This window comes from Oryza brachyantha, chromosome 5, assembly GCF_000231095.2.
Source record: "Oryza brachyantha chromosome 5, ObraRS2, whole genome shotgun sequence".
NCBI classification, from domain to species: Eukaryota; Viridiplantae; Streptophyta; class Magnoliopsida; order Poales; family Poaceae; genus Oryza; species Oryza brachyantha.
Window position 1 is genome coordinate 12,597,223 of NC_023167.2, and position 13,723 is coordinate 12,610,945.

Consider the following 13,723-nt stretch of genomic DNA (forward strand, 5'->3'; position numbering starts at 1 on the left):
CCGCTGATTTAAATTACAAAATCTATAGTTACTATGTGATAAACTAATTTTTAAACATATAATTTTGCGCTACTTAACCTTAAATATGTATTTTTGTGAAGTTGATGTTAACCGAGAAGTTGTGTGATATAACATTTTAAATATGTAGTTTTATTAATCAATGTAAGCGAAATTTATGGGTAATTGTTTGACTTTTTCATGAAAAAGATCAAACGTCATATTTGCAAACAAAAAATAATTTATGAATAAATTTTTTATGTACATATTTTTAGTAATATAAAAATCAAGGCTCAAAATTAACTGCAGAAGAAAAAAACTCATAAAATCAACTTTAAATTTAAGACTGAAAATTTAAATTTTGGCTTATAATAATAAGCGGAAGCGAAAAATAAGGTTACCGTACAGAAATTAGTTGCACGAGTGCACTTAGGGATGACCATCATGCCAGATTACCCGTTTTATCCATGGGAAAATCTCTATTACAATCAAGTATATTCTTCATTTTATATTCATGGGTTTGTTATTCGATGTCAAAAACATATGCCGGATGAGTCAATGGACTTGGTATGGGTAGCGCCACCGTCTATGCTCGATTCGTCCGTTTACCCATCAAATCTAATCGATCTGTGAGTTTTATTATTTATAGATGTTTATGTTTAAATATATCTTATGTCTTGCATTTTGATTATTTTAAGTTAAATTCATATCTAAATTACTTAAAGGATAAGTAAATTATATAAATTTTCTATTGTTCATATCATGTATGTATATACATTGATCAATAAATTAATAAATCCATGTGTATGTGACTATGTAATGGATATGGTCAAAGTTTCATATCCATCGGTTGTTACATCTGTTCGTATCGTAAGATTTTTTATCGTAAGATTTTTTAGCGTGAATGTATATAGCAGTAACTTATATCTGATGGGTAGACATGTACACTACCTGTTCCATCGTGTCCCCATCCCCTAGTTGCACTCTTTTAACGCCGCGGACCCGTCGGGTTATTTTTCCCATTTGAAAACGAATCAACTTCTGGAGAACTCCGACCGCCGTATCTCTTCATCGGCGGCTCCTAAATCCTAATCCTGATCTTTCCACGGGCTCACTAACTCTTCACTCCGGCACCACTTCTTCGCGACCAACGGCAGCTCAAGTTCTTCAAGGCGGGTTACTAGCCTAGACGCCACGAGAGCAGCTGCGCGGCACCCTCGCAAGCATCTCGCACGTCGCGTTGCCGTCCTCCTAGCCGGCCTGTGGCGCATCGATCGATCCACGCGCGGAGGTTTCAGCGGGAAGCGGCGGCAACGGGTTGGCGGAGTTGGCGCGCGCTGATGTGATGGCCTCGTCATTGGGTGTGGTTGCTCCCGTTCAGGCACGAAGGGTGCGGCGTTACTCGCCGTGAAGGTGTTCGACGCCAGCGTGTGTCGGTGTGTGCCTCCAGAATTAATTTCTGCGCTCCCGTCACAGGTGAGTTCCGGCAACTTTTCAATTCAACAAGCAACAGAAAGTAACATAAAATTTTTGGAGACCAGCCTGTTTACTAATTACTTAGGATAAGATTTTATCAATCTTCTAAATTTTCAACTATCGATAACTTCTAAAATGCTTTGTTTAAATGGAAGGCAAAAGATCCGTATAGATTTTTCTCAAAAAAATACTAGTACCATTATATTATAACTTATTAGATTTTATAAATTTATTAACAATTTTTTTTGTCAAAATATTAGAACTTTACCATATCCTGTCATAAATGTTAAACACTACCTCTATCCTAAAATTTTAGATCATTTTTCAGTTTTGTGATATAATATTTTGACTCAATGTCTTATTTAAATTTTTTTTGCAATTAATATGTTTATTCTTACTCGCATGAATAGTACTTTATGCATGACTAATTTTTTTAAGTTTTTATACAAATTTTTTAAATAAGACGAATGGTCAAACGTTGGACACGGAGAAACGGAAAATAAAGTTATTATGGAACAGAGGTAATATTTGAATTTGACTAGAGGTTGACTAGAGGTAGCACTTGATTTGCTAGTTTTGATGTAGCTTTGGCTCTCTGATAACTTTTGATTTTTTTAAAAAATTTTTGTGAAGTTGACACTGACAGATTTGACGAACAAGACAAACGCAGCTGTTAGGAGGCCACGGTTCATAAAAAATTTCTCATATGGTTTTAACTGGGTGTTGTGCTTGCCACTATAATACATGTTCTTGATTGCGACGGGATTGTGTGTTCTTATGATCTGATGTTCAGAGAAGTTTCGAAGTTACTACCAAGTATCACCGATCAGTTGGAGGAACAGTGCAGATTGCAGTGCAAGTCTTTGAGATGAGAGTGACCCAAGTGACAAGCCACTGAAAGGTACTAACTCCGTTCTATAATAATCTTATTTTTTGTTTTTCCGTGTCTAACGTTTAACCATTATCTTATTTGAAAAATTTACATAAAAACTTAAAAAAAATTAGTCACGTATAAAGTACTATACATATTTTATCATCTAGTAATAATAAAAATTTTAATCGCAAAAAATTTTAAATAAGACGAATGGTCAAACGTTAGACACGGAAAAACGAAAAATGAGATTATTATGGGACGGTAGTAAGAAGTTACCCTGACCTGATGGTTTTGAATCAATTTACCTGGAATGATTTGTGCTAACTTTTGGGACTATGCATCTTATTGTGTTTGATTGTGCAGAGAGGAAGAAGCAGCCTGAAGCTTTTTTTTTTTGGATCATTCAAAATAGGAATTGCGAGAATGGGTGTGCATTGTGGAAGTCACACGGCCGACAAGAACCCAAAAGAAATGTAAATTTGAAGAAGCCACATCCAAGGTGACGGTAACTGATCACGATTGTCGATACGTATGGGCTTAGCCACAGATTTGTGAGCCCTCCGTTTCATGTAGACATAGCACTTATTCCACTGCTGCTTACATATTGTTTCTTGATTTCCTGCTAAAACCTGATGCGCCTCCATCTCACACTGCAGACCACGACTTGACAGCATGCGCTTCCATGGACCTCTCGGAAGCTGCACAATCACACTAAAAACACATAGGCACATAGCCAACTCATGACATGGAATAAGCATTGTGTTCACAGGTATTTCAGTACCAGACTACCAGGTCAGCGCACTTCGCTAGTCTCTATATTTTGTTAGAGGCCATCCCTGATCTGAAATCATTTCATGCTGTTGTTGATTGCTAAATTCATCTAGAGTTTTTTTTGCAATATTTTAAATGGAAACATAACCTATTGCGACAAATCAAATCTCCAATGATTATTCTGGTATGAACACATATCAAGTTATCAACAAAGAAGCAAGCCTCAGAAATATTAACTCTTTTTCATTGATAGGCATGTAACTAAGGTTAGTTATGGACAGCATAATCACAGACCTTCTCATCCATCTGAAAGTTTTCCGAAGAGTTAATACAGAGAACAGGTTCTGAGCATCATAACACAGATCACAGAGATTGAACAGATTTAAAGTGCAAATATAAACAGATTTTGACCACCCTGCAAAGTAGATGATGGTAGCATCACAACCTGAGATAAGCATCACCCAAGCATAGCATATGCCTTATCGTTCCCAAATAAATTAGTGTTTATTGCTTGAAGCATTTATCCTGTCCTGCTTCTTAGCCTTCCCAGACTTCCACACAGAGCTGTGAGAAACAGTTTCCTCAACAATCTTGGGTGTTGTAAAGCTGAAGCTTTCAGCTGAAAAGTGATCTTTGTACTCTGGGTTGGCCTCAAGGAACTTATCCACCTCTGCGGTGCACCTTACACGCTTCCCATTTGGCATGACATAGTAGGTATCCATTTTAGACAAATCACCTCTCATAATCACTAGTCTCTCAGTTCCTGCTGGAGGCTTTGGTATGTTAGGCTTATCAAGGACCCAGATACGACTGCTATCATACTCAATGTCAGCAGTGTCTTCACACGAGCAGTCAGGTCTCCTACTGCAGTACCATGGCTCCTCAGTGAAGTTCTCACGAATTGTTTCAAACTCATCTTTTGTGTCAACCTTGCGCCATTTGTGACACTCACAACATTGGACTGCATACATGCCAATGGAATCTGTGGAGGAACCTCGTTTTCTCAAAATAAGGTTACCTTTCATTACTATATATATCAAGTAAAAGAATTTTTCCGATCCTGAAATAAGCATTTGAAATGTAAACATTAATTCTATAAGGCACAAACAAATGGAAAATGGATGTTAATGACAAAGGATGCATACTTCTTTCGAGTAGGATTACAGAACAACTTCTCAATATGCAAATAGAAACATCAAAGGCTGATGCCTTTTATTTTCTTAGAAGTCCATAAAAGCTGCTTCTTAGCAGTTAGATTTTGCAACTTTGGCATAATGCAGATGCCATGTATAGCTCACATAGAGTAAAGCATATAGGCACACTTACGTTTGGCAGCACAAAAGTAACCACAGAAAAAGATTTTGCATTCAATTTTTATAAGTGGCAGAAAATTCCAAGTTTTGCTCAGCATGTTGTGATGAAATCTAAAATTGATTCATAGACACACAGTGATGTGAAGAAATGGTTCAGATGGCTTCAACTAAAAAAAATCTCTCACTTCCTCTTCCCCTTACAACCTCTATAGTCTCCACTCCCTACAGTCCTACTTTGCTAATGTATAAAATGTTTGTCCGAACTTAATAACTGTAAAAGTACTAAATGGTGTAACCCATTAACTTTTATTTTCTCAATCAAATGTTCTATGTATTTTTGTTACTGGACAGATTCCACTATCTTTCATGCTTCTGTCCATATCTCAGGGGAGGGTCTATTGTGAACCCCCAAACTTTTTGGGAATAAAGAAACCTATTATTAGTATCCCTTAAGGTTATTATTAAGGAAAATTAAACCAGATCCAGTCAGGAGAAAAAAGTAGAGTAGTGCTGTCTTCACATTACAGCCGAACTAAAAGTGGGGCATTTTGCTAAGACAGCGATCAATGATACCGAACCTGGACTGTAATAACCCTTCCACAAAACATTCTAAAAAAAATAAGCCGTTAACCAGAGTTGCAACTGTGCAATGGCAACTTGAGAGAGAGTACCATAGGTTACTTGGCCGTGAGGATTGAACAAGACCAGAATATAGTCCAGATTGGTTTGGACATGGCAAAGATTAACGCCAATAACTTTTCGAGACACTTAGCTAGCATTTTAGACCTAAAAAAGTTTAGCTGTTTAAATTAGGGCTCAGTGTTGAGCTTAATATTTTTTTTTCCAAAAATACGGAGAATAATTATGCATCTTTGTATTAAGGCCCTGTTTAGTTTCCAAAAGTTTTCTCCCAAAAACATCACATCGAATCTTTAAACATCTAAATGGAGTATTAAATATAGATGAAATAAAAAACTAATTGCATAGTTATAGGGGAAATCACGAGACGAATCTGTTGAGCCTAATTAGTTCATGATTAACCATAAGCGCTACAGTAACCTACATGTGCTGATGACGGATTAATTAGGCTCAACAGATTCGTCTCGCGGTTTCTAAGCGAGCCGTGAGATTCGTTTTTTCATTTGTGTCAAAAAAACCTCTCCCGACATCCGATCAAACGTTCGATGTAACCGCAAAATTTTTTGTTTTTGCAAACTAAACACCCCCTAAGACTTTAAGAGAAACAAAGATTCACAAGATTATAGCCCAAGAAAACACACCACGCCATGCCGACAGCCCTACCACGCCCCTTAGCATCGAGACGGCCGCACTGAGCATGACCGATCGTCGCCGGGCCTAGAACGCACCCACAGACCAAGATGACGCCTCCAAGGAGGTGGCGACGTTGAAACGCCGCCCTCGTCCATCTAGGAACTGGACATGGTTTTCACCTACAAAATCCCACTAAGAGAGGGGGCATTGACAACAGGGGCGGATCTACTTTTCGGGAACAAAAAGAACCCGTGATTATTATGGAAAATTAAGCCAGATTTCAGGAGAGAACCTATCTAGGGTTCATGATGCGGATTCCAGAAGAGGAAAAAAAAAAGTAGAGTGCGTGGATGGATGGATGCTCACCGAGGAAGACAGCGCCCCTGCTCGCGGGAGATCAGCGCAGGCGGTAGGAGGAGAAGCCCGTCCTGGGACTGCCGCAAGGAAGCCCGTCCACGGCTCGCGGAGGGGCGGAGCTCGCCGGCCGGCTGTGCGGGGAAGAGAGGACGGAGAGAAGATACGAGGGTGCGAACTGCGAAGAGGAATTTGATATGGTTATTCAGGTGGCGGAGATTAATAAAAAATTTGTAAACTGTAAAATATTATACATATGTCATTGGTATCTTGATAACACGTACAACCTCATCAGTTAATGATATATGGGTCATAATGATACATCTTTAATTTTGCAAAATTATAATGACATCCTTACCATTTCCTCCTTAAAAAAACTCGCATTATGAGTTACAACTAAAAATTTTGATATTATTATCTATTATTTTATTCAATTCAAAGCAAATGGTTAATTTGCTAAACATGCTAAGAGAAAAAATAAACAAAAGATTAGTCTCCAACCCTACAAATGAGACAAACTTCTCATAAGTATTATGATTTACACCCTATTTACCAATAATTTACTAATACTATTTCAAATCTTTATGTTTTTAACATAAAATTATTTTTTACTACCACGTAATTTGAAACTAAATATTGTGACTGTAATGTTTTTTATTATTTTCTTATCCTTTGTTATTTCTATAATGATATTACTAGTTTCAGCCACCTAAATGTTATTATACATAAAAACTAACTCGTAGTATATATTATTTATGATTTTTACACAGTTAGTTGTAATAATTGTATATATGTATTCACATTATTAAACTAGTTTTTAAAATTTTTAAGACATTTTTCACACCTAATCCATAATATTGTAAGGTATTAATATCTTTAGATAATATAAAGATACAAATAATTATATAAATTTATATAATATTAATAGATAAATAAGGGAGTAAGATTTGTTATAAATATGATGACTATAGTATACTACAAATATTTTTCATGTAATCTCAAAATTCGTATAGAAAAATACGTCAATATTGTTGGAGCTTTAGAATAATAAACATTTACAATAACTAATAAATGCATCATGAATACATATTTTATTGTATATTTAATGAAACTAATGTGATAATGTAAATGTTTTTGTGTTTCTTTTAATAAACTTTATTAAACTTAGTAAAGTTAAATTTAGAAAAAAAACTTAATTGACTTATTATATGAAAAACAAAGAATAAATAACCGTAAAAAATATTAATATCAATATGTATTTAGAAGTAAAACTATACATTGAATAAAAATATTGAATTATAATATTAACAATAACAAGATATTCTATTATTTTATATACCAACTAATTTTTTAAACCCTCAATTGTAAAATTCTAGATTCGCCACTACCATACTTCTTGGATGCCAAACCTGATTTTGATAAACCATAGAAATTGCTTTTTTTGTTCATTTGTACCCTATAAACTCTTTGTTTTTTAGGTAATGGGAAAGTTTTATTAAGAAACAAATATAAAGTTCCCATTACCATCAAACATACGTAATACTTTAGATATGCACAAGAGTGCAAAGCAAGTTGCCTATAATTTCCATGCAAACAGGCACAAATTCTGCTCATTAGATTAAATTGAGGTTCTAGATCGAACCTTCCCCAATGCTCTTGAGAGCGATAATATTATCTGTAATTTTCCATCCTATGGCAAAATTATATAGAATAACCAAACCCTATTTGAACTCTGGAGTCATCCCCATCTACACATGTGGAAGACAACATTAGTTATATTATACAAGGCGCAACATGCAGACCATGTCGCAATCAACCAGACGAAACCAAGCTAGATCAATCGAATCAAACGGCCAAGCACGATATAGCCCACCACCAGAACCAACATCGCATCACCACACAGACCAACTGGATAAGAGGAACCATCCAAAACTATTGGGGAGGGAAATACCAACACAACGAAACATATATAGCGACGATCGATGATAGCAAGGCAAAGCAATACCTGGTTCGTGGGCGCTTAGGGGAGAGAGACCGGTGATGGCACTGAGGCCATACTCGGTGGCAACGGTGGGGGTGGAGTGGTTGCGAGGCGAGAAGATGACGCCTCAGGCTGTGGGCCCAGGGGTGAACGAGGGCGGACATCATGAGTGGATCCCGAGGATAGCCTATAGAGCGGGTGATATGTGGCCTTTCACGGGGATAGACCGACAAGGTTTTTGACCCTTGTCCACCCAAACACATTGACAAGGTTATCTTTGTTTTTTAATTTTAAATAATGTAACATTAAACTCCACTGGAATTTCTGTACTACTTAAAAGCAAGGTTGTGGTTCTCACTCTCCCCCAACTCATGCATTGCGAAAAAGAACCACCGCTTTGTATTTGAGGGAGGTCATTGTTTGACTTATTTAAGGAAAAAACGAAACGACATATTTGCAAACGAAAAAAATGTGAGTAAAACTTTTGTTCTTAGCGATCTAAAAGCGAAGGCTGAAAAATAAACGGTAATGAAAAAACCCAAAAACAAACTTAAGGTTGAAAATTCAAATTTTGGCTTATAGTATAAGCATAAGCGAAAAGATGAGAGGAGAGATCTCGATGCCACTTAATGGATCTATAAAACAATCAATAACCTATCATAATCTAGTATTTTGTTGTAATGCTTGGGCAACTTGTTAATATTTGCCCCAAAAAGTTTTTCTGTCCCGTGTGGATGACACCTGCACTCGATAATAAAATCAATAGTCTGTGTGGATCAAAACTGCATTGTAGATACATATTGCATATATAGCAAGTATCGAAAATCACCACCTGAAAATAGTTAATTGGTATGAAAAGGTACAAACACAAAAGCACATGTAAAACCACTACTAGATAGCAAATATCCAAAATCACCAGATGAAAATAGTTCTAAAACTTTGCAGCAGTCGATATGAACTTAAATATAAAGGTTCGACACATAAAAGCAACTTGCAAAACATAGCATGACTTCTTGAGGTAAACAAGGAAGGGAAATAGGTAGGTTTCTAAGGTGGCTGCTCCCATATCTTTCGCAAGTTTGGCGTCACCTGAAGTGTGGTGCATCTAGATTCATAGGTTCAATGGTGACTACTTGCTGCTGCCACTCTGGACATTTGTTGCACCCTGTTCCTTACGACCTGCCATCTTAGCCTTTGCGATCACCCACTTTGCACTCTCAGAAACAGTCTCCTTAACAATCTTAGGTGTTGAGAAGTTGAAGCTTGAAGCTGGTAAGGTAGCAGCATACTCTGGATTTTCTGCCAGGAACCTATCTACATCGGTTTTGGCCCTCACACGCTTCCCATTTGGCATGACATAGTAGGCGTCCATCTTAGATAGATCGGTCCTCATGATCACCAGCCTCCGTGTCTCCGGAGGAGGCTTAGGGATGCTAGGCCTGTCCAAGACCCAAATGCGGCTGCTATCATACTGGATATCTTCAGGGTGCTCACATGAGCAGTTGGGCTTTTTCCTGCAGAACCATAGCTCCACGGAGAAGTTCATACGGATTTTCTCAAACTCTTCTTTCGTTGGAATGATACGCCATTTCTCGCATTCGCAGCATTGGATGGCGTACATGGTAACAGAATCTCCAGAAACTTGTTTCCCCTATTAAAAATATAAAGTTAAAAATAGTTCTTAATTATATCATGAAGGACAGAATTTGAACATCTTCGGTAAACATTGGAAACATGGAATTCAAGTATTTAAGTAAAGAGAAGGATGTTAATGACAAAAATGTTCCTTGGGAATTTCAGCACAGTACTGGATCATGCTTATTTTCTTTCAAGTTAATTGCAACAAAAGAATTCAGAATTCAACTACCCCTAGTTTCATCCAGAATTTTGTTCAAAACTACTTTAAAGAAAACAAGCTTAGCTATATTTGAGAAAATAAAATTTAAGTACAAAAGGTTTATCATCAAAGTATCAACAAGACAACAAGCAAGCTAGTCAGGGAAGGTCTAGCAGAGAAGAGTTTGTTGGGATATCATATTTTTCGTCCTTATCAACGGCTCTCCTTTATCCTCACCAAGGTAAAAAGGGATTCAATTCAATACAGTTGTTCTACTCCTGAGACTGACCCCTTTTTATCTGGCGAATACATCATAAGAAAAAATTATACTGATGATCTAATCTCATCCAACCATAAGGTGGGATGCTAGGACATGACATTACAAAGATTGTTGCATCACGATTTGCTGCCAAGTGTCTCACTGACACAAGTGGTGCTACAAATGAAGAACTTTTATATTGGCACAGTATTAATGCCAAGATGGACCTCATAAAACTGTTCCTATTATGACCTCTGCCCTCCTATGATATGGGAGAAAAGACATGTTAAGGAAGTGATGATTATTCATTGACATGAGTGATGAGAATAGAGATCAACAACCTTGTGGGTTCCATGGAGATGGACACTTATTTGGAATCCGACTTAGATCTATCATGTCTTATCCCATAAAATATATTATACATAGGAAATGCTACCATAGATCTGACATGAAAGTTAAAATTTAAATCATACTAACAACATGGACACGTGTGGAATCCGACTCGGATTTCTCTTGCCGTATCCCATAGAAGAAATTATACATGGGAAATAGTACTTGGAATCCGACAAGGGAGTCGGAATCCGAAACGGACTCAGGGCATCCGATTCAGCCCAAAAAAAAAAAGCACACGCGTGTGTGGATAAAACCACAACACCACCTGATCCAAGCAAACCAAAGCAAAACAGACTAGAAATTAAAACAAGATCTTACAAGTACCTCCAGAGCCATGGTGGCCACCTTTGGGGCTGGGAGTGTAGAACTGCAGATAGATAGGTGGGGAAAGGTATTGATAGTTTGAATTAGTTTGTTCAGGAGCCTTTGTATTTATAGAGATCCCTAGGGAGCTTGAGTTTTGAGCTGTAGGCAAGATATTTATCTGCTCTGTTTACAACAGCATAACCAGTTCACATTGTTAAAACACGGTGGTATTAGAGGGGTTTAGAAGGATATGTTAGTACTAATTAAATGATTTCACTGTACCATTTATTGCATTTGGGAAGATTTGCTGGTATTAGCTGTGCATTCATTTATTTTTTTAGAGCAGAGTAGTATTTGGAAACTGTGGGCGAAGCGTCCAGGTAGTTTCCAACTTTTCTTTTTTTGTTTTTTCGTTGCTTATCTCAGATATGACAAATTTACCTATATGGCACGCGCTGGTACTTAGCTGTACACCTGCGTGGTTAGCCCAGCAGAGTCATGCTTTAAGCAATGTGCAAAGGTCCAGTCAGTTTTCCTTTTTGCTCCTGGTAGTAATTGTCCTATTTATGTTATATAGGCTGGCATTGTTATCCATTGAAATGGCTAAGATCTAATATGTTGTATGGGGAAAGGTACAGTTAGTTTTCCTCTTTTGTATCACTAGCAACCTTTCACATGCTATGCATGTTCCGTAATATATCTTAAATAACAATTAAAAATTCACATTCGACTCTACTTCTAAGGAAAAATGCATACCACAACGGAGACCGGTTGGAGTCGGCCACTACAGGAAGGGGAGTTGGCAGCTTTGGCTTTCTAGCATGGTGCTATGCATGTAATTATGTTGTGCCTACACTAGCAATGGTTGAGTTCTGGATGCCCCACTCAGCATCGCCGCTTTGGAGTTCTATATGCCGTTGCTCCGCATGCATTTTTCACAAATCATTTACCTGGCACACCCCACCCCCTTACTGGGGGTGGGCAAAAGAAATTAAACGGAAATAACCAAGATTGAACCCAAATTAATCAGAACCGATTTTTTGATCATATGTTTGGTTAGCAATAACAATTAATTAAAATTAGTATGGTTAGTTTGGTTCCTGCGATTGGTTAAACGAAAAAACCGAACTACTCGAAAAATCGGTAAAGCCCAATAAAAAGGCCTACAATGCATAGCTAGCCAACCAAGCCCACTATTATAAACCCTAACTCCTTCACTTCATTTGCTCTGTGTTCACGCCTACCTCATTGAGTCTACACCGTCGCCTAGTCCACGTCAGCTCTTCCTCCCTAGGCTCTATCGGTTTATTATTGTAGCTAAAGATTTTCAGCGTAAGCCCATCGGCTCTCTTACTAGGCTAAATTTGGATAATCCATTGCTAGTGGGCCGCACGCAATACGCGATCTATCTACGGCTATGTGTGGTCGATCTACTAACTTAATTATGTGAAATCAATAATATGCCAACGAGTCCTTTCTTGATTTTTTGTTTTATGTTCAATAATTACTTATCATTTTGTAAAAAAGAAAAATTGTCTAGTGAAGACCAAAAACATGTATAATCTCACAAAAAATTACTCAATTCCCACGAGGACACAAAAGATCCACTACTCAATGATTCTTTCCTCATAAGCAAAAAAAAAAAATGGAATTGCTTTTGCTTTTTAAGCAGCAGCCTACCGTGCCGAAACGCAGCTGCAAACACAAAAGAATGGAACCCCTCTGTCTTTCTCGTTGCCCCTCAAATCCGGCGGTTAAATCCAGTGTTGCACCCACTGAATCTCTCCGTGCCCGTGTCTCCCTCATCGAGTCCGCACTTTTTGTCTTCCTCCATGTCTCCCTTGTTGCCCCCAAATCTAGTCTCGCCGTCGATTCTCTATGCGTCTCATGCCTCCCTCCTTGAGTCCACACTTTTCATCCTCCTCCCCATCTGCCATCTCTCTCGCTGCCCCCTAAATCTAGCGGTGGAGTTGGTAAGCAATGTGTAGGTTGTTCGTCATCCTCCTTGTCTCTCTCGGTACTCAGGTGAGCAACGTGGAGGCCACTGGTTGATTTAGGGGGGGGGGGGGGGGGGGGGGGTTGCCTTTGGTGGTGTTGGGCAGCTGCCGGAGGACGGCGAGCAATGTGTAGGAGTCGATATATATCTGTAATTTTTTTGTGTGATTTTTAACGTTTCGGTGTTTTTTTCTATCTTTATGATTGTTGTGAATCTTTTGAGGAGACTGATATTTCATCTTTTGGTTATTTCGGTCATAACCGAGACCGGACAGAAATGTCTTGGTTTTGATTTTTTTTTTTTAGTAATAGATCGGTTCTATTCTTAGATAAACTGAAATTTAGAGAAAACCAAAAAAACCGAAATGATCGGTTTGGTTATAATCGAGCGCCCACCCCTACCCCTTTCTGCTATATTCTGATCCTACAGCAGTGCAGGGAGCAAGATAAGGGGGTTTGAAGTAGCTCTTAATTTACGGTATGTCTAATCAGCGGTTATCCTTGGGAAGAGATTGGTTATACTGATTGATGAGATTGATTAGCAATACTTACGTTGGTCCATTGTGGCAGCTGATGTGGAGGCTCAACTTGGACTATGATCCATTGGATAATATTAGATGTAGGTGACCCAACACTTCCAAAATACCTATGTTCGTCATTGTAGGTGGAGGTAGGAAAAATAGGACCTCTTTCCTTTGTATATATTAGGATTAGTATTTATTTTTGGAAAAAAAGATTCCAAAGCTACAGATATCTAACTTTTACTGTCTTTTTTTTTACATCTTGCAGAGGTATATATGTCCTGACTACTTTTATTTATTTTAGAAATTTTATCCCTACCATTTAAGAGGCAAAACTTTAAACCGGAAACTGATTAGAATAAAAATGCACGGTC

The 13,723-nt window shown here is 37.8% G+C and overlaps 2 protein-coding genes and 1 long non-coding RNA gene across 3 annotated transcripts; 1 reads left to right on the forward strand and 2 right to left on the reverse strand.

Moving 5' to 3' along the window:
• Positions 1-2,203: 2,203 nt before the first annotated feature.
• Positions 2,204-3,132, forward strand: LOC107304276. The gene is made up of 3 exons (XR_001550301.2): positions 2,204-2,374; positions 2,711-2,846; positions 3,004-3,132. It is a non-coding gene; the product is annotated as an uncharacterized LOC107304276 (long non-coding RNA).
• Positions 3,133-3,388: 256 nt separating this feature from the next.
• Positions 3,389-6,251, reverse strand: LOC102699960 (methyl-CpG-binding domain-containing protein 1-like). Its single transcript, XM_006654321.3, has 2 exons — positions 6,070-6,251; positions 3,389-4,178 (listed from the first exon to the last, which is right to left on the reverse strand). The coding sequence occupies exon 2, from the start codon at positions 4,141-4,143 to the stop codon at positions 3,616-3,618; it is 528 nt and encodes a 175-aa protein (XP_006654384.1). The 5' UTR covers positions 4,144-4,178; positions 6,070-6,251; the 3' UTR covers positions 3,389-3,615.
• Positions 6,252-8,958: 2,707 nt separating this feature from the next.
• Positions 8,959-10,912, reverse strand: LOC102711705 (methyl-CpG-binding domain-containing protein 4-like). Its single transcript, XM_006655244.2, has 2 exons — positions 10,852-10,912; positions 8,959-9,689 (listed from the first exon to the last, which is right to left on the reverse strand). The coding sequence occupies exons 1-2, from the start codon at positions 10,861-10,863 to the stop codon at positions 9,168-9,170; spliced, it is 534 nt and encodes a 177-aa protein (XP_006655307.2). The 5' UTR covers positions 10,864-10,912; the 3' UTR covers positions 8,959-9,167.
• Between the last annotated feature and the right edge of the window lie 2,811 nt (positions 10,913-13,723).